Source organism: Tiliqua scincoides, chromosome 5 (genome assembly GCF_035046505.1).
Source record: "Tiliqua scincoides isolate rTilSci1 chromosome 5, rTilSci1.hap2, whole genome shotgun sequence".
NCBI classification, from domain to species: Eukaryota; Metazoa; Chordata; class Lepidosauria; order Squamata; family Scincidae; genus Tiliqua; species Tiliqua scincoides.
This window is the reverse complement of record NC_089825.1, coordinates 122,388,380-122,413,662: the sequence shown is the minus strand read 5'-3', so window position 1 is coordinate 122,413,662 and position 25,283 is coordinate 122,388,380. Positions and strand designations below refer to the sequence as shown.

Genomic DNA, 25,283 nt, shown 5'->3' with positions numbered 1-25,283 from the left:
ACACTCGAGTCCCTAGAGATAGGAAAAAGTCTAGAGTGGCAAACAATCGCAACTTTGTAGAAAACGTGGAAGACTGGCTATAATGCTTCTCATACAGCACGTGCTATCGACACACTTTACTTAGCCATCACATTATTGATATGATTGTTGTTATTGATTTGATTATCAATTGCTTTCCATCAGCCTCCTTTAATATCTTATTTGTTTGTTTGCTTGCAGGCTTTTTATCCCTCTTTCCACACTGAATTAGAATCATGTTTATCAAATATAGATAATTTAGAATCAAATATAGCATGTATTTTGATATATCAATATCAATGATTCTTGATAGCATTATCATATCAATGTTTCATATATATTTTGATATGTCACGTCAATATAAATGATTATTGATAGGATTATTATATTGAGAGCCAGGATGGAATAGGGCCCAATACCATCCAACTTTCTAGCACCCATGCAGTCTTGAGGTAAGGGAATAAACATTTCTTTACCTTGAGGAGGGCTCTGTGACTGCCCCAAGCCAGGATGCAGCGTGCACCCTGTTGGTATGGCTACATTGGCACTGGAAAGTTGGATACAATTGGGCGCATAGTGATTTTGGAGTTGGACTTCAGACCTGGAAGACTTAGGTTCAAATCCCTGCTCAGCCATGAAGCTTACTGGTTGACTACTGGCTGACTATCTCTCAGCCTCGCCTACCTCACAGGGTCTTTGTGAGGACAAAGGAAGGGGAGGAACCAAGTACACCACCCTCAGCTCCTTGGAGGGAGAGCGGTATGCAGGGTGACCAGATACAATGGAGAACAGAGTGCCTATACCTTTAACCATTATATAGGAGAGAGAATTTGGCAGGCACAGCTCAACGTGGAAGGGTTTAAAAAGTTGCACCTGCCAAAATTCCCTTCCATAGGCACTCTGCCCTCCACTGTAGGTGGAGGACATCTGCTGGTATGAAAGATCGTCACTCAAATCAATTGGAACATCAGTTCTTACCTTTGTTGCTTCTTTATTTGAGTGGCTTCTCTGCTGCCCAATCACAACCGCTCTCCCGATGACTTGTATGGGAAATCCTCACTTCCCCTCCAGAGAAAAAAAACATGGCCGCCATGATCTCAAATCGAAGCACTGAGATATGTCACTCTATAAATTATAGCCCTCTGCTTGCGTTTCAGCGAAGGAAGTGACGTCGGCAAAAAGGCCCGAGCCTTGCCGGAAAAACCCGAAGATTACTTTGAGGCTCACCTTCTCCAGCCACCTTTGAAGCCAGCGACGACTGCCCGACACGCGAGGTTTCCGCTCGGGGGGAGGCGACCGCGGAGGTTCGTCTCGAGCACGCGCTTCCGAAAATAGCCGAGTGCTTCCGAGAAGACCCGAAGCGGTCTCCGGAAGTTGCCGAAGTGGGGAGGGCCTAGCCGCCGAACTCCGGAAGTTGTCGAACTCAGGCTGCTGCGGCCTAGTGCGTGAGGAGCCGCAGGAGGAGCCAGTGTAGGAGTAGCAGCAGGCGCAGCTGGTGGTGAAGCGAGGTCGCCGTCTCTACCTTCGCTCCGCCATGTCCGACTTCGACGAGTTCGAGCGGCAGCTCAACGAAAACAAGCAGGGTGAGTGGGGGGGGGCGGTGGGGCTGAGGGAGGCGGGCGGCCTAGTCCCGCGCCCTTCGCCACGGAGTCCCGCGTTGCTCTGACGGAGCTTGTGGTGAAGGAGAGAGCGGGGGGGGCGGGCGGCTTCTTGGGTGGCCCGGCAACTTCCCCCTCCCCCCGCGCTTAATTTGGCGGGATTCTGAAGGGGGACCGTTGAGAGGGGGGAGGGGCAGAGTGACCGTTGGTCGCGAGGCTGCGACTGCACATGCGCCCTCTGGAGGGCGGGGCGGTGAGGGGAGCGCGTGGTGCGTGCGGGGGCTCTGCCTGCTCACTGAGGAGAGCCCCTCCCACCAGAACTGAGGGGGGAAGCCTGTGAGGCTCTTCTAGCAGGGGTGTGTGTGGGGTGGGGAGGCAGGTAAGGCAGAGACTCCCCACTGGGGTCCTTCTAAAAGGGCCGCCGCCGTGGGAGGCACCCACGCACCAGGTGGGGGGGGTCAGTTGAGGCAGAGCCTCCCCACTGGGGTCCTTCCAAGAGCGCTGTCGCTATGGGAGGTACCCACCACCCACGTGCGGAGCGCATGGGTGGTGGGTGCTTGCGTGCCTCCCACGGCAGCAGCACTCTTGGAAGTACCCCAGTGGGGAGGCTCTGCCTCACCTGCCCCCCCCCCGCACACCCCTGTCTGACCACCAGCCAGTGGTCCCAACATTCCACATACATACCCCTTGGCAGCCCATTACCACCAATCACATCCTAATTAGCAAAACATCATTAATTAACACTCTCTGCTACTCTGCATACATACATTTTCAGCAACCAGCCCATATCTGATAGCTCAGGTAGGGCCTTGGTATCCACTGATTTGGTATCCACTGACTTGACTTGCCACTGATTCCGGCGTCCATCTTTAAATGCCTCTTAACCCTTTAAAAAAGTAAAGCTCCCATCTTCACTCTGTTAAATAATTATAATTTCATTCTGCTAGATTCTGTTGTTCATCTCATCTAGTGGCCGATTGCAGTGTAGCGTCTCTACCCCTGCGTACTAGGGTGACAACGGAGGAGCAGGAAACCTGGACATGGGTCTTTAAAGCTGTTTTTCCACTGATTTTTTTTAATCCACTGGGAGTTCCTTAATGGAACCCCAGTGGATAACGAGACATGACCTGTACATGAATTGATGACCAGAAACTAGCAGTTGGTGGGGCTTTTGCAGCTATCTATCTGCCTTCCTTCCTGCCATGCTAGCCCCACAAGGTATTGTAGTTTGTAACACCTGCCTTTTCCTGCCATTATTCAATTCTTTTTCAATTACCCTTTTTCTTTAGGGTCCTAGCAAGTACCCCTGAGGGTACATGTACTCCAGAATGGGAACCACTGATCTACACCAGTGTTTCCCAACATTTGTCCTCCACTGTACCACTTCGCACAGTCCACCAATTCGAAGCAACCCCAGAAGTAACTGGCTATGACCTCTGGGTTGGGAGGCCAGACACAACCTGACAAACACCAGTAAATGGGTCAGAGTGGATGGGAGGGTTTTTTCGATTGTGGAAAAGCATGCATTGAAGCCTCCTGCTGCTGCTTGTTGTGTTGCATTCCTGGTCTCGCTGCTGGGCAACATATGTCAACGGGTCTTGCGAGTACCACCAGACACCACCTCAAGTACCACTGCTGCTACCCATACTGCTGGTTAAGAAACACTGATCTACACTGATTGGCAGGAGCTGTTCTGCTCCATGAAGGCCCCATCCCAGAGTCATTTTTTACTCTCTTTAAGGAGGGGCCGTTTGTTTCTAGCAAGAACTAATGTGGTCCATGGACTCCAGTGTTTTCAGTTAGACCAGGGAGACCTGGGTTCAAATTACTCCTTAGCCACGAAATTTCACTGGGTGACCTTTGGGGGGCCAGTTTTGTTTCTCTCTTCTCACATTATTATCAGAAAAAAAAAGTAAAGGTGCTTTCCCTTCCAGTAAGGACTCTCATTCATAGGAACCTAGGCTTTTGTGGTCAGAATGATCGCCATTTGTAAAAGCCTTGCTGTGATTTTTACAATCACATTCCTCAAACTTAGTTTTTCCTTTTGCCCTTCACTAGTCCTTTAGTCAAAGGACTAAAATGCTACTTTAAAAACTAAAACTACCAGAAGCAAAGATGTAAACGCTTCAAACGCATGCAGATTGTAGTCCTGCTATCTGCATAGTTTGGAGCATTTACATCTTTGCTTCTGGTAGTTTTAATTTTTAGATAACATTTTAGTCCTTTAACAATTCCCTTCATAGTTAAAGACCAAGTGTGAGGAAAAACTAATTTTGAGGAATGTGGTCATAAAGCCCATTTGAAGGCTCTTACAGTTGGGGACTCTCAATCTTTAGAAAGATAGCCACTAATCTATCTCACAGGGTTATTGGGATGATATTATAGGAAGGGTGAGAGAAAAAACAAACCACCTCTATTGTCCCAAATTTGTTCTTGGAGAAAGGGCTGTGAATACATAGTTTCTTACACACATGTGCATGCATACCCCTTCTGTACTGGTGGATCCAAGACAACTTTCTGAAGGCACAGTGCCTGCTTACTGCCTGGTTGGAAGACCATTTGAGAACTCGGTGTACACCAATTTGAGTTTGTTGATGGAAGAATGTGATGTCGATAGTAGGGTCTGCTTCTCTCCTCTTCATACCGTAAGTCTTGTGTCTTTTCACGCACTCACCAAAGTGAAATGTTTGTCTCCCCCAGCTAATGCGACAGCCACTATCTATCATATTTCAGTCCTGCCTGTGTGTCCCAAAGTTCATTGTTTCTTCCATTTTGCTATAAGGTAGACTAAACTGAGTGTGTGTGGCTGGCTCAGTCACCCAAAAGTGTGGGGACTTGAATCTAGACCTTCCCCAGTAGAAGTCCAGCACTTGATAAGTTATCACACTCTGGTTCTTCCTTGATTATCTTGAAAGAATACTATTGAATTTGTTTCTGTTCTCTTTTTTCTTCCCTTGCAATGTTGACTGATCTTTTTGTTTTTAGTCCATATTGTTTTCCATCCTATGCTTGGTCATATTAATGTCAATGAATCAGATGAGTATAGAGATCTGCGACTGGAAGCCCCTGAGCCAAATGAGGCCTCCTGAGGAATACCAGCTATTCACCTCCCCACCTGTCAGCCTTGCCGTGAGAGTTTTGCTAGTAGCTGTGACAGTGGGAGTTGCTGACATTCCATGTTGGTAGATAAATTCGATGGATTTTGAGAGCTCTCACCTGCTGCTCCATCCCCTCCTCAAAGTTGCATTAGGTCTTTTTTTGGCACCCACAAAGGTATGGCCTTTCTCTTTTTGATTGTGAGCCCCTTTTTCTTCAACCATTCCATCAGAATTCCTGAATTCCAAACCCATAATTCACTGTTGCAAAAAGTTCCTGTTGCTTTCAACTTTTAACCTGAGAGATGTACATCTATGAAACCAGTACCTTAGATGTTAATCTGTTTTATACAAGTTGATTATCCTTTACCCGGACTTCAAAAATATGGAACTTTTTGGAGTGCCAACATGACTTTTTTTACTTCTTTGCCTAAAGAAATAAAACTGCAAACTTTCACAAAATTATTTTTTAAATATTGTATAAAATTACCTTCAGGCTCTGTGTATAAGGGGTTTATGAAACATAAATGAATTTTGCATTTAAACTCCCCAAGATCTCTCTCTATATATGCAAGTGTTCCAAAATATGAAAAAATCCAAAGCGCTTCTGGTCCCAAACACTTCGGATAAGGGATGCCCAATCTGTATTGGATTCCTGAGGTTAAATATGCCAGACAGGCTCTCTGGTTAGGTATACCAGAGAGAAAGGCAGGTTGACTCTCCTTCACCTTTCTTGGCGGCACAATTATGCTTTTGAATACTCTTTATTTGTCTACTGTGCATTGAGATAAATGTGATATACAAGTAATCCCCCAAGCATTGATCTGCTCCTTCAGTTTCTTTACAGCTGTCTTCCCCACTGCTGAGTCTTGCCAATACATTCACAAAAATTTGTAGCCTACTTGCATACATACAAAAGAAAATAGATATTACTAATTTTCATAAATGTTTTTGTCTGGTTGGCTGCTTGCTAATGGGCAACATGCTGTTTACTACTCAAGAGGTTGTACCTTCGTTCCCATACTGGTTAATGTACTTCACCAGAGATTTCTGCATTGCTAGAAGTTTTTCAGGATCTGATTTGTCCAGATTCTTGTGTAACAGTTTGCATGTGAGGCTAGTATCTCATATACTTTGTCTCAATTTAATTCTCAAAACTTGCTTCATTTGGTGCAGGAGGTGGTGGGTATAAGTGAGTCAAGCCCACCTATGATGTTTTGGTATAATCACTAATTTGTTATAAAGTGTGCAAGTGAAGTGTGTAGCAGTAACTAAATCAGAATAGCAATAGTTCTCAAACTGCAGGATTGCCATGATGTTCCCGGGAGGTTAGGATTCTGAGTAGTGCCTTTTCCCACCACGCAAGACCTGACTAGAGCAAGTACTCCCAGCAGTGTATTCTTGTGTGGGCAAATGCTTCATCATTTGTGTGTGTGAGAATGCATTTATACTTGATAGTGTGCATGGGATTGCTACATGTTCATTTGATAAATGAGGTTTAGGGGGCCCAGGAGGTACCATAAGTTTAGAACTGCAATGAACTGTTACACAAGTTCCTGGTAATACCTATTTTTGTTGCAATGATTGGATTTTCCCTTAATTTAGAGTACCTTAGCAAAGACTGGAGCAGCAAGCAGGAGAAGAATGAGTTGTATGGAGGCGTTTGGAACGTTTATCATTTCTTAAAGGCCTTGTTTGGACCATTTAGCATTTCAACATTTATTTATTGAATATATTTTGCTGCTTTTCTAAATAAAACATACACAGAGCCTTTTACAAGATAGAATGTCCACTGCTAAAACACTAAGCAAACTCAAAATAATTTCAGTAACCAAAAAAAATCAAAAATCAATACAGCAGAGTTAGGATAAAATCAGTTGGTTTAAACTGAGTGAAACGGGAAGGCTTACAGGGAGCACTCAAAAGCATTTAAGATGTTCTGCAGCATGGCACTAGCATGAAAAAGGTTCTGTCCCTGGTCACCATGGACTAGAAAGCAGAGTTTTAAGATGATGAACTTAGATTTTGAACAGTGACTAACCAGACGTTTATATCCAAGTAGTGGATTTCTGTACAGGTTTGATCAGATAGGTAGCCTGCAGGAATGAGAAGGAAAACCTACTGTTTCTTCAGAAATCTGTATTGTTGCCACATCATGCTTTCTGTTTTGTATTGAATTCTATCATGGCGGTTAAACCTGATGTGTTACAGCTCTGAGCTGCATTATGTACCTCTGTTTTGCATGAATTTCCCCAGGCTAGTCATTTACATTTGCCTGTTACCAGAAAGCACACATTCACACATACACCATGCTTTTCATGGTATAACAACAGATGTACAATCACAAATACAACTTTGTGCTGGTCATTCTGCAACATTGCTTTTTATTGTTCCCTTCCAGCACAGCTGCATGGGTCCTCTCAGGTCTCCAGAACAGATGACCTTTATGGGGTGGGTGGGGGTGTGTGTAGAATTGAGTTGTTTCAATGGGGCTGGTCAGCCTCTATTAGAAGGCAGGAGGCAGAGACAATTGAAGATAAAACCTTGGAATTGGCAGATAATCTGGACTGAATAGATGTCAGAATGTTGTCCACATGTCTTTCAACTGCTGATTTTTGTTTAAATTAAAAACCAAAGATTTTGGGGATATGAATAAAAATCCATTTTCCACCAATAGGTGCTACAATCATATTATTTTAGATCACTTGAGTTTTGGTTCCTGGGAAGACCCTGGGTCCTGTAGACGACAGTGGATGATTGTGCCCATCTCTTTTGTTGAGAGATTCCACTAGGACTATCTCGGTTCCTACAGATTTGGCCAGTCAGGATTATTTTAGGTAAATATTTAATTTTTTTTAAAAATCATTTTAAAAAAATCTCTGTTCCTGCACCCCTATAGGGGCAGCTTATAGCAGATATTAAAAACAAAAATGGCACACTAAAATAGCATTAAAAGATAATAAAATAGAGTAATAAAACATTGCCTTTTCTTATTTTCTTCCTCTTCCTCACAGGGCAGTTGGTGTTTCTTGCCATCTTGCTGGATTTGAGGGTAAAATTCAGCTCCCCTGATATTCACTCTTTGCATAAAATCTTATCATATTAGCATTGGGGGAAATTTCAAATCAACCTCATCTCTGCCTGTACTATGAGAGTATTTTGGCCCTTTCCCCAAGGGCAGTTAGGATATCATGTCTTGCCATATTCAGGTGGGCTCAAGGTGAAAGTTGTGTGTTATGTTTGTGGGGTGGACAGGTGGGAAAGTCAGTATTCTTATTAAGTTTCAGCCAATAATGTGAGGACTTTCTTCCCCCTCCCCTTTTGTTTTTAATGTGCTACCGTTTCTGTATTGGACCACAGCCTGTCCAGTGTATCTGATGATTTCACAACCTTACAAAATTGACTGGTCTGTTGCATTTAGAGCAGGTACTCAGTGTGTGAAGCTGCCTTATACCGAGCCAGATCATGAGTTCCTTCTTGATCAGTATTGTTTGCGCTGATTCGCAGCAGCTGTATATTCTTGGGATAAGAGGGTTTCCTACCTGGAGATATGCGGAAGTAAACCTGGAACCATTTGCATGCTAAGCATATGCGTTATCACTGAGTCCAGCTTCCATGCTGTTCTCGGAGTAGCCTGGATAAATACAGGCTGCGCTTTCAGGTAGCATGTGTTCCCATTTTTATGAGGTGGTTCCTTTTGGTAGAGCCAGCCAAAAATTTTTACCTTCATTCTCCAATGGGAGTGGACAATGTCTGTAACAACTGAAAGTGTGACTTTCATCCCCGGGTTGCAGGCAGTGGCTCAAACTCTTCTCTCCCTCCTCTTTAGAACGTGATAAAGAAAACCGGCACCGGAAACGCAGCCATAGTCGCTCTCGGAGTCGTGACAGGAAACGCCGTAGTCGTAGCCGTGATCGGCGCAACAGAGACCAGCGCAGTGTCTCACGGGATCGCAGGAGACGCAGGTGGGGCCGCGTGGTGGGGAAGTCTGTTTTCCTTTCCTCCCCAAGTCCTTGAGGTCCACTTCTAAGCAAAGAACTGAAACTGACCAAAAGCCTTGAAACCATGGGATTCATTGACATTCAGAGAGTGTGTAAATGGAAGTGTAAAGACTTCCGTGAGCACCTGGGATTTGCTGAGTTGGGATGTATGTGACTGAGAGCCAGAACTCATACGTTTATTGGGAGAGGACTATTGATGGCACTTAATGGACAATGTGCCATTATTGTCATCTGCCTGATGTCTGCCTACTGTAGCAAGAGATCAGGAACCAACAATTTGGAATTTCTCTAAATTTCAGTATGCACCAACAGTTACATAGTCAGTACCCAAATAAAGATTCTGGTCTTACATTGTTTAAAAACCTGCTGAGTCAGGATGAGATTTTATTGACTCATTATAGTATTGGCAGATTGATTGAGAAAAACAGAGATGCAGTGAGTTCACCTCAGTTATGTATAATTAAAGATGAGAACTCTCATCTTCAGTTCACCTAAAAAACTGCAGCCCCCTCACTTTAAAGGCCTGACAGGATTTGGGGGGGGGGGCTGTAAGGTGACCACAGAGTTATTAATGAAGGCATGAGAGAGAGCACACCTTGCTTAGTAGCTAGAGGAATTGATTCTATCATAATTATTGTAACTGGTCAGAGCTGTTTTCAGTCTACTCTGTTACTTGGCAAACTGTAAAGCACATTTACTTTGTAATCTCAACATCTACAATATGCCCAGCGACTACCTATATTCTTGTTCCTTTGCTTACTGAGTATGCAGTCTGTGCAATTATAGGCCTGACACTGAAATTTAAGATGAGAAAATCTGTGTTCTTGGATTATTAAATGTAGTTGATTATAGTGGGTTGCACCCTAAACAGTGAATATGGAAATAAGGTGACATTCTGCACTATTCTGTATGCTGTTGTACACGCGCATGTGGAAGAAATTGCACAACATTGAGGTCCTAACAATTTTATGTATAACATTCTGTGCAACATGTTGTGCTAGCACAAAGCCAAGTTGGGATTCCATTAGGTTATATGTGTGCAAGATTCTTGCACTGTTATTCTTGCATGTCCCCTTATATTTAGAAGGGATAATTGGGATACAACCCAGTGGAAGAGATAAGACACCAGAATTGGGTGGAGGAGGAGAAGCACATATGGCTGAGAGTTGGAGTACCTGGGTATATCTCACCTAAGAGAGGAAAAAGGCAGGGTCTCTTTGTCTCTCTAGTCCCTGCCATCAGACAAGAGTGAGTTTTACATTGCCCATTTGTAAAACCTTGTCTGATGTCAGGGACCAGAGAGACAAAGAGACCCTGCCTTTTGCATGTTATGTTGCTTATATCCATTATTCAAATGTCCATATGGGGACCTTATTTGAGATGTTTTATTGAGTCACAGGGGATAAAATATGTTTGACAAATGCCCCTTAGCAGTAAACTAATCTGAGATTTAAAGAATCTTCTGGTGATTCCAGGTTGAACAAAAGATGGGAAATTGGGATTTGGAAAATCCTATATAAATTCACCAACATGGAAAAAGTTTCTTGCCCCAGTCCAATACTGTCCTGCATTGAGTTCTCCATAATTGAGTAGTTATCACGGCAAGTGTTCAAAGAGCAACTTGGAAGGGGGTGGCAAAACTCTGAAGAAATAGGTTCCAATCCCTGGAATCTCCAGGTAGAGCTGGGGAAGACTCCTCTGAAACCCCGAAAAGCTGGTGCCAGTAAGTGTAAGCTAGATAGACCAATTGTCTTATCCCAGGGGTTCTTAAAAGTATGGTTTATGATTGTTTATGATTGGGAGAAGGGGTGGATGCATAAATCATACATTTTCGGGGTTTCAGTAACATAGAGTTTGATAACCTCTGGCTTAAGATGTTCTTTATGGTGGGTGGGAGGTGAAAATTTAGGTATTTTTTCTTCAAGCCCTGAAACTTAAAGAAAAAGCTTTCCCCCCCTACTCCTAACAACCTCTTGCTTCTCCCAGTATTGTTGCTTATTCACAAAATGCATAAGAACTGGCCATATGCTGTGCATAAAGAAAAGACTGTTCCTCTATACAAGTTCACAGTCTCATCTCCAATGTTAATTGTGTACATGTTTAGAAATAATTATTTGAAAAAGCAGCGAGTTCAGAGAGAAGTACAATGGTAGAAGTTCATTGTTAAGAGAAATCTGGCATGTCTCTGGATATAAGTCCTAAAAACTCTGAATGGCTCTTTACACAATTGAAAGGAGGTGACGCTTCCCAGTTCTTCTGCTAGAAGTAATTTGAGCTGATAGCATGCAGCATTATCTACAAATGTCTTATCACAAGCCTCATTGCTCTGAAAGGGATGCATCCTAGGGTTGCACCTGCAGGTGCAGGGCTAACAAAGGAGATGTCCCCAGTGAGTCATGCTCATAGTACATCCTGGTATTGATCTCATTTCTGTCTGTCAGGAGAGAAAACAGCAGAGCTAAATTATATTGGCAATGACTTGGGAAGCAAGCAAGAAAAAAAGGGATGGTGTATTCTTTGCTGTTTGCTCCAGGGATCGAGTTGATTAGCAGAATGAGAAACAAACACTTCAAGGCCGAAAAAAGTCTCCTTCCCCCCTTTAAGCAATTCTTATAACCCCACTTATAACCGCATTCTGCTTGTTTCTGAGACTGTGGTATTGTGTGTGTCTGTGGGCACCTATTTTATTATCTTACAATTGAAAAGTTATAATAAGCTTTCTTACAAAGAACGTTTAATGGTATCCAATCCCCCCTCTGTGTTTCTTCTAGCTAGAATGGGCACCACAGCTCTGTTGCTTCTGCCCTTTTTTGTCATGTGTACATATAATGCAAAATAATACTGCTTTGTAAATGTGGGGTGAGCAACTACTTGTATTAATAAAAGAAAAAAAAAAACCATCACTGAGTCAAGATGATAGCATATTCCTTACTGATGTTTTCCTGTGTTCAGCAACTTCTCTGAACAAATACACTCATCCTGTACATTTGAACCTGGTTATAAAATTAGCAGTTGATGCTTCAGTAGATGAGTGATGTGTATCTGGAGAATTTCTCTTACCCCTTCTCTCTTTACCCCCCACAGACGCTCTCAGGGTAGATGGGGCCCTGATGCTACTATTGGATCTCTGTGAATGGGCCGCCTAGGCCTGCTTTGTCCACCAAGGAAGGGTACAAACCCATTTTGTTTTTCCTTTTCAGGTCACCCCTAAGCCTCTCAGGTCCCCTCAGGTGAGTAATGCTAATTCTCCCTTGTGCTGACAGTTGTATTAGAGGTGCAAATAAGACAGTCTAGGATTGGGGGGGGGGCGGCAACAGGTTCAAAGCCTAGTTACAGTTCCCATCCTTGTCAATTCAGTAGTCACATTGTAGCTAGGGTGTTTAGTGGATGCCCATATTAGAAATCATATTGGGGGGTACTGTATTAAAAGAGAAGGGCTCTTGGGCTTGTGGTAGTGGTGTCCCTAATTGAAAGTAGCCCGGCGTTCACTTGATTTGAGTATGTGCTTTAATCTAATAACCCAGTTAGTGAAAGCCCCTACATTCTTGCCAATTCCTGCTGATCTTCCATCACTTTCTTTTCTCCACAGCCGTTCTCCACGGCATGAGAAGAAGAAGAAGGTTCGCAAGTACTGGGATGTCCCGCCCCCAGGCTTTGAACACATCACACCCATGCAGTATAAAGCCATGCAAGGTAGACCTGGTTTGGCATTGGTCATCTTGTCCTCTTTTCACTGTGAAGTGCTGTGTTCTGTGTCCTTTCTCCAATGCAAGTCTGTGGGCATATAACTTCCTGTTGAACTGGCTTATATAAGTCTATGCATTTCAGTCAGCTTTCTCTGTTCTTTTGCAAGTGCGTGTGGTGTTTCATATTTTGATTTTCAAAATTTGTGACCTGCGTTGAAAGCACTTAAAGGGGAAAACAGAACTCTATTAAATAATATTGAGAACAAATCTTTTCCCTTCTTAGTGATGGAGGAATTCCCACTGCAGCAGTCACAGGTGCTAAAAACTTTTTGGAAATTAAATTATCAGTCTTCTGTAGAAAGCTGCCTTTTATATGAGAGATTCTAAAGACTGTCTGTTGCCTGTCTTTCGACAATAGTAGTGTCTACTGATTGGTATTCCTATGCTCGCTGAAATGGAGATAACAGTTTATTTATTAGGCTAACAATTCCTTAAAATGTTTAGTTCGAACCTACCCACTCCTACGGCATGCATTTTTGATGGTATATTGAAAATTCCTTGCATGTAACAAGGTCGTTTTAACAAAAGCTATATATTTTGGAATCTGTTTCGGGATGTAATATTCCAGCTGTTTGACATGCCTGCTGATCCCAGTTTGGGTTTGTAAATGGTGGCACATCTTTTCCTTTCCCAGCTGCGGGGCAGATTCCAGCTACAGCCCTCCTGCCAACTATGACACCAGATGGATTGGCAGTGACACCCACTCCTGTGCCTGTGGTTGGCAGCCAGATGACAAGGCAAGCCCGGCGCCTCTATGTGGGAAACATCCCCTTTGGAATTACTGAGGTACTACTTGTTTTTTTCAGATGGGTCTCAGATCTTGGCAGTGCATCATTAATCCTTTTCTCTCTTAAGCTGGTGGTGGTGAGAAGAGGACTCATTTGGAAACTTCACTGAGGAAGGCGGGGGGGGGGGAATGTGTAGTAGAAGCAAAGAAAGTTAGCCAGTTTTGTGACACTTCTTCACCCAAGTTTCACTTGTGTGGCAGGTTTTATTAGGTCCAGACATTCCTCCTGCGAGATCATGGCTGTGCTTGTTTTTCAGATTCAAGCACTAGAGAGCTATTTTTTTCTCCAAGCAGCACACTAGGATTGCATTTGTTTTTTCAGGTTCTAGCATGCTCACCATGCTTGCTACTTTCCTTCTGGCTTGAAGCTATTAAAGATGGCAACCTCCATGCAGGTGGCCTCCATACATTACAGTAGAAAATGGCATTTTCTATGCATATCTCCATGCATTTGAGTCTAATTACACAACCGTTAGCAATATGTTTACACAACCATCCAATTTGCTTCTAGCCTGGTTACTTTCAACTATTTTCTAGTACAGGGGTCTCCAAACTTTTTGGCCAGAGGGCTGCATCAAATATCTGGTGTGGTGTGGAGAGCAAAAAAAAAAAATTTTTTTAAATATAAATTTTAAATAAATAAATTAGAGATTGAACTTAGGTGAGTGAATAAATGAATGAATGGGCACATTCATTCAACCTCTCTGGCCTTTAGAACACCCTCCAGACACTATCAGAGCACAGTTCTGGTCATGTTTAGTCGAGTGGGCTAGAGGCTTTCAGGGGACGGGAGGTTGGCCGTGGGCCGGAAAGAGGCTTGCTGCGGGCTGCAGCAAGGGGTTTGGAGACCCCTGTGTAGAAACATGCAGCCCATGTTTTAGACTAGTCTGTCTTAGTCTTGTTCTATTGAGCTATTTGAAATGCAAGAAGGTACAATTCTGAGTCGCTTTCTTGGGGACATTAGATATTTCAGTTCTGCTTTAAATCTCCAAGCACTTTTCAAAAGTGAAAAGTTTTTTCACTTTTGGAGAAGCTCAGTTGATTCAATTCATGCTTGCTCATACTCCTATAAGTATAGGGCAGGGGTGTCCAAAGTTTTTGGCAGGGGGGCCACATCATCTCTCTGACACTGTGTCAGGGGCTGGGGGGAAAAGAATTAATTTACATTTAAAATTTGAATAAATTTACATAAGTTTACATAAATGGATATATTAAAGATGAACTTATATGAATGAGTGAAGGTTTTGCAATAGCTCAGGACCTATAAAAGGCCTTGCACAAAGCAAGGCAGGCCTTTGCTTTGCTGCTGCTACTGCATCACAGACGTGAAACAGCAAGCAGTGGAGGGAGCCCTCATCCCACAGCTCATGCGAGAGGTCAAACAGTTGCCCTCACGCTGAGAGCATTTGCATCAGGCCAGTGCGGGCTCCAACAAATCTCCGGAGGGCCAGAGGCTCATTGGAGACTGGGGACACCCTGAGGGCCGCATTGACAGTCTTCAAGGGCTGCAAGTGGCACCAGGGCTGGGGTTTGGGCACCCCTGGTATGGGTTTATGGAATTATTCTAATATTGAAATTGTACTTGGCCGTGGATGGGGTTGTTTGGGTTTCTCAGTTGTGAGTGGCCTGGCTCGCCTGAGCCATTGAGATGGTTTTATTAAGATGTTTTGAACTGGACAGGTGTATCCAGCATGGGATGCCTTGTTCAGTATCCTTTTTCTCTGAGGCACATTATCTAAATTGTATAGCGGAATGGTGTGATATAGATGTGAGGGAACCCTGTCTGTATAATCTGCTGTTACTTTTGAGATGAAGCAGCAGTACTGTGTCTTAAATACTTCTTCCTGTCCAATCTAAACTTTTCTTGCCCAAGCTGTTAATCCAGATACCACTTCAAGGTATATATTCTTTGGTCTGAAATGGAGATAACCAAAAATGTGTGTGAAATAGTAGTAGATTCAGATTCAAAAAAATCTGAATTTTCTTGGGGTGAGGAGGAGAAGCAACCATATTTAATGTCTAGATGAGCAGGTCTTTATTTAAATCTGTTTACCAAACAAACCCACAAAAACCAGACCAAAGAGTTGTTTCTGTTTCTCTTTAAAGTTAATAGTGTGGGACTGTGTCCCCCTCGTAGCCCCAAAGTTTACTATCACAGCAGGCAAGTAGGCAGTTTTGTGTTGTAATTTCCTTGCCGCCTTGACTACTAGACTGTCTCATACTTCTACCCTTTCATCATTCTTTCCTCTCTTCTCACCTTAACAGGAGGCTATGATGGATTTCTTCAATGCTCAGATGCGCCTTGGTGGCCTTACCCAGGCACCTGGTAACCCTGTCTTGGCTGTGCAGATCAACCAGGACAAGAACTTTGCATTTTTGGAGGTGAGTAGGGGCCATGGTATGTGGAGTCAGATGGCATTTCAGAAAGGGAGCAAACTTCTGCATGCAGAGGATAACAATGTCTACAGAATTGTTGGCTGTTTTTTTTTCTTTTCAAAGCTAGATATCCTCACATGCTTCTGAGCAGGGTTTACTAGTTTATAGAGATTAGGCAAAAGCGAGCTCTCTAAGAAAACCACAAGCTCTTCTCGCAAGCATGTTGAATCAAGGAAGACTTCAGTTTATCATACCCTCCCTTAATTGCAAGGTGCAGGGCCAGGTGATCTTTAATATGGGTTTAAAATAAGATTCAGGGTTGAATAAGCCCGGGATGAAAGGATTAGAAAGTTTTGAGTCACAAGGACAAGGTGCAACTATTGCTCTTTAGAAAGAGCAATATTTTAAACTGCTGGAAGGGGACGCTTATAGTAGTACCCATTAATGCAAATGTTGCAAAGCTGTTTATGGGACATGAATTTTTGCATTGACATTTAGGATAGTTTTTTTCTGGATATTTTAGAACAGTAATGTATTGCTTATTTGTTCAGTTTGCAGAATTTCTATGTTAGGGCTTTGATGTTCTGAGTGGAACACATGACTTACACATTATAAATTCCCAGCCCAAAGTGGGGGGTGGTGGTGTTTGGATTCAGAAATGACTTGGGGATTCTCTTTGTTTCACTGTTATGATTGTTTAACTTCTCTGATCACAGGTCTAGGTTTCCTAGCTAAGCAACCCCAAGCCTGCTTTCCCTTATGTTTCATTTCTGTCTCTTTCCTGCTGTAGTTTCGCTCTGTGGATGAAACCACCCAGGCTATGGCCTTTGATGGAATCATCTTCCAGGGACAGTCACTGAAGATTAGGCGTCCTCATGACTACCAGCCCCTCCCCGGCATGTCTGAAAACCCTTCGGTCTATGTGCCAGGTGAGTTCATTAAATCTCTATTAAAACAGAAGGACCTAAGTGGGCAAGATTTTATGTGATTGGAAAATTACTGATCCCACACTTCTATATTCATTGGGTTTTCTCCTCTCTCGCAGGTGTGGTATCTACAGTGGTTCCAGACTCTGCTCACAAACTGTTTATTGGGGGTCTGCCAAATTATCTTAATGATGATCAGGTGAGTTTGGAAGTAATGGAGGTTGTTTAACTAATGCCAAGAAATTCTTAAAGGGTCATTCATTTCTCTCTTCTCCCTGCCCCACTTTCTAACAGAGGTCAGGTCATTTGTGGCAGTACTCACCTGTTCAACTTTGTTTTCTTCTTAATTCACAAAAGTATCCTTTTGATCTGTAAGATCAAAGGGAATCTTTCATGGGGAGCGCCCCTTCCTTAGCAATGCAGAATGCTTAATCCCTTTCTGTACTGGCAGGTGGAGGCAAATGCTTGTTTGCAGTTTTTGACCATGTGTTTTGCATTGCTTCCCGCGGGACTGAATAACTTGTTTGGCTTCCCATGTAAATGGAGCAAATTCTCTCCTGTTCTCCCTTCCCATAATCACAAACATCTATTTACTCATGTTGTGGTACGTATAACTCATGCTGTTCCTTTTCCTCCTCTTACCAGGTCAAGGAATTGCTCACCTCTTTTGGGCCCCTGAAGGCTTTCAACCTGGTGAAGGACAGTGCCACTGGCCTGTCAAAAGGTTATGCCTTCTGTGAATATGTGGACATCAATGTGACAGACCAGGTAGGGCCAACCTTCCTTGCTCATCTTTTGTGTTTTGCTCCGCAGCGGCACGCCGACCTGCCCGTGGGATATGGGGGGGTTCTTTGTCCTTTGAGCAGGTGGGGTGTTTTTTTCTCTCCTCCCCTCTAGGGGGCGCCAGCTTTTCTCTCCTTTACAGCACAGCTGCTGACTTAGCGGCAGACACCATCGAGTTAGTGTTCTGATCACTTCTGCTTTTTGTTCCCCCCCAAAAAATCAACAACTCTCCCCGAATGTTAGTCGGAGAAGGCTTCGGCCTTTTTGCGAAGACCCCGGCCGCCGTGCCCGACCGAGAGCCGGTAAGAAGCCCTCCCCTCACCAGCCAGGGAAGAGCCGGGTCCGTAGCGCATTCTGTCCATTACCCCCCACTCCAACCCCAAGAGAATTCTCTATCCTGCACTCTTAGTTGTGTTTCCTTTCTCCCGCTGTGCTTTGTGTTACAGCAGGAGGAGGTGAAACAGGCCCATAACTTACAGATATGCTCTGCTTGCTGACTTCATTGGGAGTTGTAAAATGCAAGTACTGACATTAATAACAAACCAAAGGAAAAACACCCCAGTTTCCCCTTGTCCCTGTTGGAGAGGGGGAATCTGTGGTAGAGAGGAAACACCCCACAAATCCCTATAGGGTTCGGAGAGTGTCGGTGGTAACTTTGCATGCTGAGCGCAAGCTCTCATTTCTGGGTTGAGCTCATAAAGATTATGCATGTCTCTTTTTGTAATTGAGTACCTCTGTTAGTGTGTATGGATACATGTGTCTTTATATACCCCCACACAATTTTTCTTCCCATAGGCTACTTGGGAAATGTGTTTTTGTTTTGCCCACACTCCACTCCCTCCTCTGGTCTTTCTGCATTAAGGGAAAAGATAGGAGTTTTTAGCAAGAGCTAAAATCTTGGTTTAGACATTCATAATTAGATTGGGCTTTTTCAACGGAGGGGGTGGAGAACTGAGGGCGCATGTTGACAATTCAGGGATATTCTTGAGGACTACAGAAGTTAGAAAAATTATGTTCTGCATTTGATTATAGGTCAGAGATTAGTTAAACTACAAGAAAGTAGATTTGGGTCAGGATAGGCATCCTGACTATAAAAGCAGTCCAGTAGAGGAACAAGTTGTGCAAGTAGGAGGTGGAATCTCTCAGAGGCTTCAAGGAAAAGCTTGGATAAATAGTTGCCTCAGGACAGGTTTTTGAGCTAATGGCCCTTTTCAGAGTACAATTCTGTCTATAGAACAGGGCGTACTTGTAATTGGACTACACAAGCAGTGAATTCAGATTTCAGAGGGAATGCACATCTTCAAGTTCTGCAAGTCTCTATAAAGAGAAGCTTGAAATTGGAATGAGTGACTGAGTAGGGCCAACAGTGGTCAAGAGCCCTGATTTCAGGATTGTTTAGCAAAAGGCTAGTTCTGGATTCATTAAATGTTGGTGTCTTCTTGTTGGAAAAAGTTAGTATTAGGAGTATATTGATCAAGTGTAACTAAAGGCAAGGAAAATTAACCCTCAGTGCCCTTGAGAGCATTTCCAACAAATGCTGCCATGTTCACCCTTGCTGCCTCCAAGAAATAGAAGCTTCTGTATAATGAGCTATTTTCTTGCCAGACGGTAGCAAGAACTGGGCCAGAACTAGGAGCTTGGAGGGAAATGGAGGAATTGAAATTAAGACATTAGGACTTTGGACTAATCCAGAGTTACTTCAGAAGATAATACTTTTTCCTGGGGTTATTTAAAAGCAACATGGTTTTCAGCACTTTGGACACTAGAACAAACCCTCAACTCTAAGTCTTTTTTATACTTTGATCTGTAGCACGTAATGATTCCATTTGCAGTGTGCTTTACCGTGATCTAATTTTATCCGCACAACTATTCTGAGATGTTGTACTTCACCCAATTTCTTTAGATGGGATTGTGCTTCATAGATGAAATTGGTTTTAAACCCAGGTCCTGTGCATTCTAACTGGAGATTCTGACTTATACCCATTTTACATATGAGGTTCTGATAGAGCTGTGACTCAAGAGAATCAAAGTCTTAACCTGCAAAAATGTGTCTACGTTAACTTTGTTGTTCTGCTTCCTAACCTCAGGCTTTCAAGGAATTCTTTTTGGCGAGACCTTGGGTGACAAACTAGATCAAGAGTTTGAGGTTAGGCCATCTGAGTGAGAGAGCCTGAGATTAGGGACATGTTAGAAAAGTTTCTGTGTAGGTCAGTGGTGCCTGCTGTTTTAGTACTGGCAGATGTGCCTTCTCTCTGTTGTTCTTTGTGCCTTTGAAAGGTAGCTGCCAACATGTTTTCAGGCTTTCTCTGGAAGAAAGGTAGGACTGGAAGTTTGTGCCCCTTTGAAACTGAAGCTGAGATTCTGCAGGAGCCTGACTGAACCTATAATTGGAATTCACATAGCCCTATTTGGCATAAGAGCATGATTTCCTAGTTAACATCCTGAGCCTATGGCTAATTAGGTGTTTAATTTGAATCTTATCCGCCCATAGGTAAGACAACCCTGTTTTCAGTGAATACTTTGACTCCTTGGAGGCTGGATTTCTTTTGGTTTGGTTTGGTTACTCCTATTCACTGTACAATGAAGGTAGAAAGCTATCTGTGACACCTAAAAATTGGACAGTTCTTGTATTTCAGTGAGGGAGTTTGCTGTTGACAGTTTTCCTCTGAGACTCATCTGGGTGAGAAATGTTTCTTGAGGGTGTGAAGTCTGCAACAGTTTAGAGGGCTTATGGGAATGTCCTTGGAAATAACTCTAATAGCTAGGCTGGTGAAAGTAAATCTGCTCTGTTCATGGGCAGGGAGCAAGTTGGCTTCTAAAACATAACAGTGGCACTTGCATTTTGGAATGAGTAAGGTCCTGTCTCTCCTGAGTCTTCTGTCTATGCTTATGATGTTTAGCTGAAGCTGAAACCTCACCTCTGCCCTTTTCTCCTTCATGCAGACAGTCCTTATTGACCCACCTTAACCCCTTCCAACATGATTTTTTTTAATCCTCTCACTACCATGCCCGTTTGGGCATGCCCGTTTGGGCAGGTAAATAAGCCAAATATGGTGTATACTTCATGACAGTGCAGTTCAGGTAGGAATAGGGGGGAGGGGAGAGGCAAGAAGCCAACTTTCTTGTGTGTGAATGAATGAATGTTTTGGAAGTGGGGATAAAGGGTGAAGTTGGGTGTGTGGTTGGCAGCCTTTGGAGGCTCAGATTTTGAAGTGTCTGGATTCACTTTTTTCTGCCCTCACAGGCCATCGCGGGCTTGAACGGCATGCAGCTGGGCGATAAGAAGCTGTTGGTGCAGAGAGCCAGCGTGGGAGCCAAGAATGCTACTTTGGTGAGGAAGAAAGGGGACTGGGAAGCAGGAAGAATCAAGGGGTGGGGGGAACTGAAGAGTGAGCGCTGCTTCACATATTCACAACTGGTTGGGGAGTGGGGGGATTGGTCACCCACAAATACAGTGGTGAAGAGGCAGTCCCAATGGAATCAAGTGATGAAAGCCTGATTAAGGAAGGGAAAGGATGGAGTTTCAGTGTATATTTGACACTATGGCTATATGGACCCTCCAGGTTCAGAGGCAGTTCCTACTGAATTTCAAGGAAGCAACAGCAAAGGAAAGGTGCAGGCTTCCCAGAGCCACCTGGCCTGCTAGTCTGGGACACAGCTTGCTGGACTAGATACATCTTTTAACACCCAGCAGGGCTCCCCCTATGTTCTGAAGAACATCCATTGGCACTTTGCATTGAGCCTTATGTTTTGGGAGTCATAAGGCAAGGAACACCTTGCTCTGAGAGCCAGTTCTTTAGAGCAGAATTGGTTCTGAATCACTCTAAAATCTTCCTATCTGAGAGTGGCAGCAGCCTTCTCTGCCTGTCATTAGAAATCTAAACTAACTCCCTATCAGTTGACTAAGAGAGAAGTAGTCTATACCTTTCCACAAAAACGAGGACCTGATTGAAAAGATTCATCTAATGACTTTGGGAGCATTGAGAATTGAGAAGGCAGGATTCTCAGAAGGCAGAATGATAAGGGAACTCTGAAGATACAGATATGGAGGGGTTGGTTTAAGTCAGTGGTTCCCAATCTAAGGTACATGTACCTCCATGGGTACTTGCCAGGACCTTTAGGGGTACTTGAAAAAGTATTGAATAATGGTGGAAAAAGGCAGGTCTGTATTAGAATGTCTAGTGAGGCTAATATGAGGGGTACAATTTTTGGAAATGGACTGCCAAGGGGTGCACACACGTGAAAAATTGTTGGGAACCACTGGCTTAAGTGACTAGCATTTAACTTGTGTTTTGTCCCATCTTCCCCCATCTCTACATATAGAGCACAATAAATCAGACCCCAGTGACACTGCAGGTACCGGGCCTGATGAGTTCTCAGGTGCAGATGGGTGGTCACCCCACTGAAGTGCTGTGCCTCATGAACATGGTGCTGCCTGAGGAGCTACTGGATGACGAGGAATACGAGGAGATCGTTGAGGATGTGCGCGATGAGTGTAGCAAGTATGGTGTGGTCAAGTCCATTGAGATTCCCCGGCCTGTTGATGGTGTTGAGGTGCCCGGCTGTGGCAAGGTACTTGCCAGTTGCTCAGTATGGGGTGTGTGTATGGGAGGGTGTTGACTGAGGTTAGAACAGTCGACTGGACTGGAAGCTGTAGTCATGCCAAATACAGTGGTGCAGTTGACAAACATTTAATGTCAGTGAGGATGAGGTGCTGTAAATAAAGCAAAAAGTAACACAGCTTTTGACCAGAAGGCTCCTTGTCTCAAGTTACAGGGAGTACACTGCTCTTGTCCTTAGAGCAGTGACAAGAATGGAGTGCAACTTAAGTATCAGCAGCTCATAAAATGAATAGAATAAAATTCCCTGAACACATCTAGCTAGGATTACAGTCCCTATCACTAGCTACTTGCTTTGTCCCAGGAATCCCAGTCCCTGCGCTTACTGGTGAGTAAGTGGCTTTGCCTTCTGTAAACCAGCATTAGATTTCACAATAGATCTGGCAGAAACATATGCACATCCCTGTGCTTGAACTTAAGTAACTTGTGTTTGCTGATGTCACAAGAGTTGTCTGATTGGAAGAATGGAACCCACAGGGTCTCTCCATTCCACCCTTTTCCTGAGCAGACTTGGCTGCCCAGTTGGTGGGTGCCTTCCAATCTCAATAGGAGGCTTGGCTAGTTAAACAGAAATATGCCCTAGCATGTTCAGGCTGCTTAAATAGCAAACGAGCTTCTGGAGGGTTAGAAGTATTAAAAAAAAAATAGGGCGAAACCAGGGCATTTGTCATACGTCCTCAAACCAAATGCTGAAAATGTTTGTATTTACCTTATTTCTATCCCTCCTTTCTCTTCCTGAGGGGGACCCAAAGTGGAATGTTGTTGTTTTTTTTCCCTCACTCATTTTCCATGACATTAGACTGACCTAAATTTATCAATACAAACGTGATAGCTTTAAGAATTACAATGCAGCAGCATAGACTTTCAGTGGTTAGTTTGTCAAAAAAAATGTAATGAAAGAGGTTTCATCATGTTTAGCCTAGCATGTAAACCAGTCCTATTCAAGCAGTATCTCATGATGGTCAGACAGATTGTGACAGAAGTACTGTGAACCATTTACCTTCCCAGGCACACAGTCACCTGCTGTCTAAGATGCTATCTCTGTCTTGGTGGCCTAGGTTTACTCTTGCTGCTCAAATTGCCCATTCCCTCAAGTTTGAAGTAGATAGTTGCAGTATAGGAAGAGCAGGGTACACTATTAACATTATTTTTTTCCATCTCTCTTGTAGATCTTTGTGGAGTTCACATCCGTTTTCGACTGTCAGAAGGCCATGCAAGGCCTGACTGGCCGCAAGTTTGCAAACCGGGTTGTGGTCACCAAGTACTGTGACCCTGACTCCTACCATCGCCGAGACTTCTGGTAGCCCAGTGCTGAGACAAGCCCAGGAAGTGTTTGAGGAGGCAGGGGCAGCTCGCTGGCCAGAGAAGCTCCTTTAGCAGCGTAGCCTGTTTATATTTTATGGCCAAAATCTCCTGTATTTTTTTTTCTTCCAATCACCCCATTCCTTCCCACTTCTGTCCCTGCCACCGGCCCACTCCTACCCCCACGGTTTCCCAGTGATGGTTACTCTGTAGTAGAAATGTTGTGTTATCCCTCCCCCTTTTTTTCTCTGTGACGTTTCTTGATTTTTGCTAAGAGGAATTTTGCTCTCGGAAAGACAGGCCCATTTTGTTGTATTTTCCTTTCTTCTGCGCTGTGTGTATGGACAACTATTTCTCTAACATTGTCTCTCATAATTAAACATTTTTTCCAATTCCCTGGTGTCATTTAGGAATCTATCTCTTTGGCTTTATTTTATTTGAAGGATATTCTCCTACCTTTTGACTGAATAGTCTTCATGGCGGCTTACAATGAGTCGCAGAGCTGCAAGCCCCAGACAACTGGCATTTGTAGTAGAGCAGAATGTTCTTTTCTCTTCTTTCCATGACTGATAGCTGAGGCCATGCTCTCACAATATTCACAATATGCTCTCACAATATTCCCTCCCCCCCGTCACAATATTCTTCCTGGGCGGCAAGGAGTGCAGGCTCTTAGTGGCCTTTAGTCCTGTGGCCAATGGCACTTCCCTTTAGAGCTGCAGAGCCTAGGCAACATGAGCTTGAGCATATCCAAACTTTGGCCAAAGAAGAGATGCAATACTGGGCTAGTCTTGAGAACAAAGGGCATGAAATGAAGTGATATTTAAAACTTAAAAATGAATTCTTAAGCATCATATCAATATTCATATAGGATGTCTGGCTTGGGTTATAAGAATCTGATTTCTGACAATGTATTTGCTTCTGCAACTCAGAAGCTTATTAACTCTACTGCTATCTAGTGAAAGGTAGGATCCCCAATGGCACAGCTGGTATCTGTCCTTGAGCCTGTATCTCTTGGTGAACCTGTATTCCAGCGGTTCACAAACTTACCTGCCAGGTGACACCCCCTTTGAGCTCCAGACCCAGAAGTGTCTATGATGTGATAATGTCATTGACCCTTCCATGTTTGTGCCGGGGGGGGGGGGTGGAAGCCTCAAAAATCACACTAAATGGCCAATGGTCGGCAGGTAGACCCTTCTGTGGCTCAGCAGGTAGTCTAACCTGCCACTTTGGACTTCTGCATGCTTCTTCAGTGCATTGCGTTGGACTTGCACTGCTAAGTAGCTCAACCAGCGCAGGTCCAGTTTGGGAACCTCTGCTATATGTGTTCCCCTTCTTGCAGTGGTAGTTGCTGATTTGGTAGCCCACAAGTTTCTCCTAGTACAACAAACACTCTCTTCGTAGAAGAAGCCACACCCATTTATCTTTTCTTGACTGTATTGCTGTTTATGGTACAGGAGGCTGGTCATTAGTTGCCTCAGGCTGTCTGGAATTCTAGCAATGCCTCAGAAGTGCAGGAAAGTCACAGGAATTAAACTGCCCAAGAATTTCAACTTTCAATTAAAATCAAGTTTCTAGCCCTTCTGGTTACAAAGGTATTCTTGAAATTATGTGGGCAATCAGTGCATGGTGAAACTGCTATAAACCAGGTGAATTGCTCATTAGGATTTCTCCTAGTCACTGCCTTCTGCAGCTTGTTCATCCATGACTATAGCAATAAAAAATTACATTAGCCGTATTTTGTAGGTTGGAGCATCCAGCTGTTGTTGGCTGCAAAATCTTGACTATAGCAGAGAACTTGCACCTTCTTCAGCTATGATAAAATGGCATCTATGGTAAAGGTAATCGGCTTAGAGAGATTTCTCTCAAGCCTGATCATGTGTGAGTTTACTTGGAATTAAGGTCTATGCTTATCAGTAGAGCTTACAGTCATGTAAGTGTGTGTAAGATTGCATCCCAAGTCTTGAAAGCTAACCCAACATGTTGGCCTTAAAAACCCCCAAAAAGCTTCTATGTACCCTGCTTCCTAAAGAAT

At 43.7% G+C, this 25,283-nt stretch overlaps 1 protein-coding gene across 1 annotated transcript; it reads left to right on the top strand.

Moving 5' to 3' along the window:
* Positions 1-1,282: 1,282 nt before the first annotated feature.
* Positions 1,283-23,646, top strand: U2AF2 (U2 small nuclear RNA auxiliary factor 2). Its single transcript, XM_066628288.1, has 12 exons — positions 1,283-1,601; positions 8,541-8,676; positions 11,913-11,942; positions 12,302-12,405; positions 13,093-13,244; positions 15,511-15,627; positions 16,412-16,550; positions 16,667-16,746; positions 17,193-17,315; positions 20,575-20,661; positions 21,654-21,902; positions 23,119-23,646. The coding sequence occupies exons 1-12, from the start codon at positions 1,553-1,555 to the stop codon at positions 23,251-23,253; spliced, it is 1,401 nt and encodes a 466-aa protein (XP_066484385.1). The 5' UTR covers positions 1,283-1,552; the 3' UTR covers positions 23,254-23,646.
* The last annotated feature ends 1,637 nt before the right edge of the window (positions 23,647-25,283 follow it).

What these genes read in the sequence shown, in the direction of transcription:
- U2AF2 (XM_066628288.1), top strand. Translation starts at nt 1,553, where the DNA reads ATGTCCGACTTCGACGAGTTCGAGCGGCAGCTCAACGAAAACAAGCAG. An exon ending in CGGGATCGCAGGAGACGCAG is followed by an intron (nt 8,677 to 11,912) that starts GTGGGGCCGCGT and finishes TTTCCTTTTCAG; the next exon opens with GTCACCCCTAAGCCTCTCAG. An exon ending in GAGCCAAGAATGCTACTTTG is followed by an intron (nt 20,662 to 21,653) that starts GTGAGGAAGAAA and finishes CTCTACATATAG; the next exon opens with AGCACAATAAATCAGACCCC.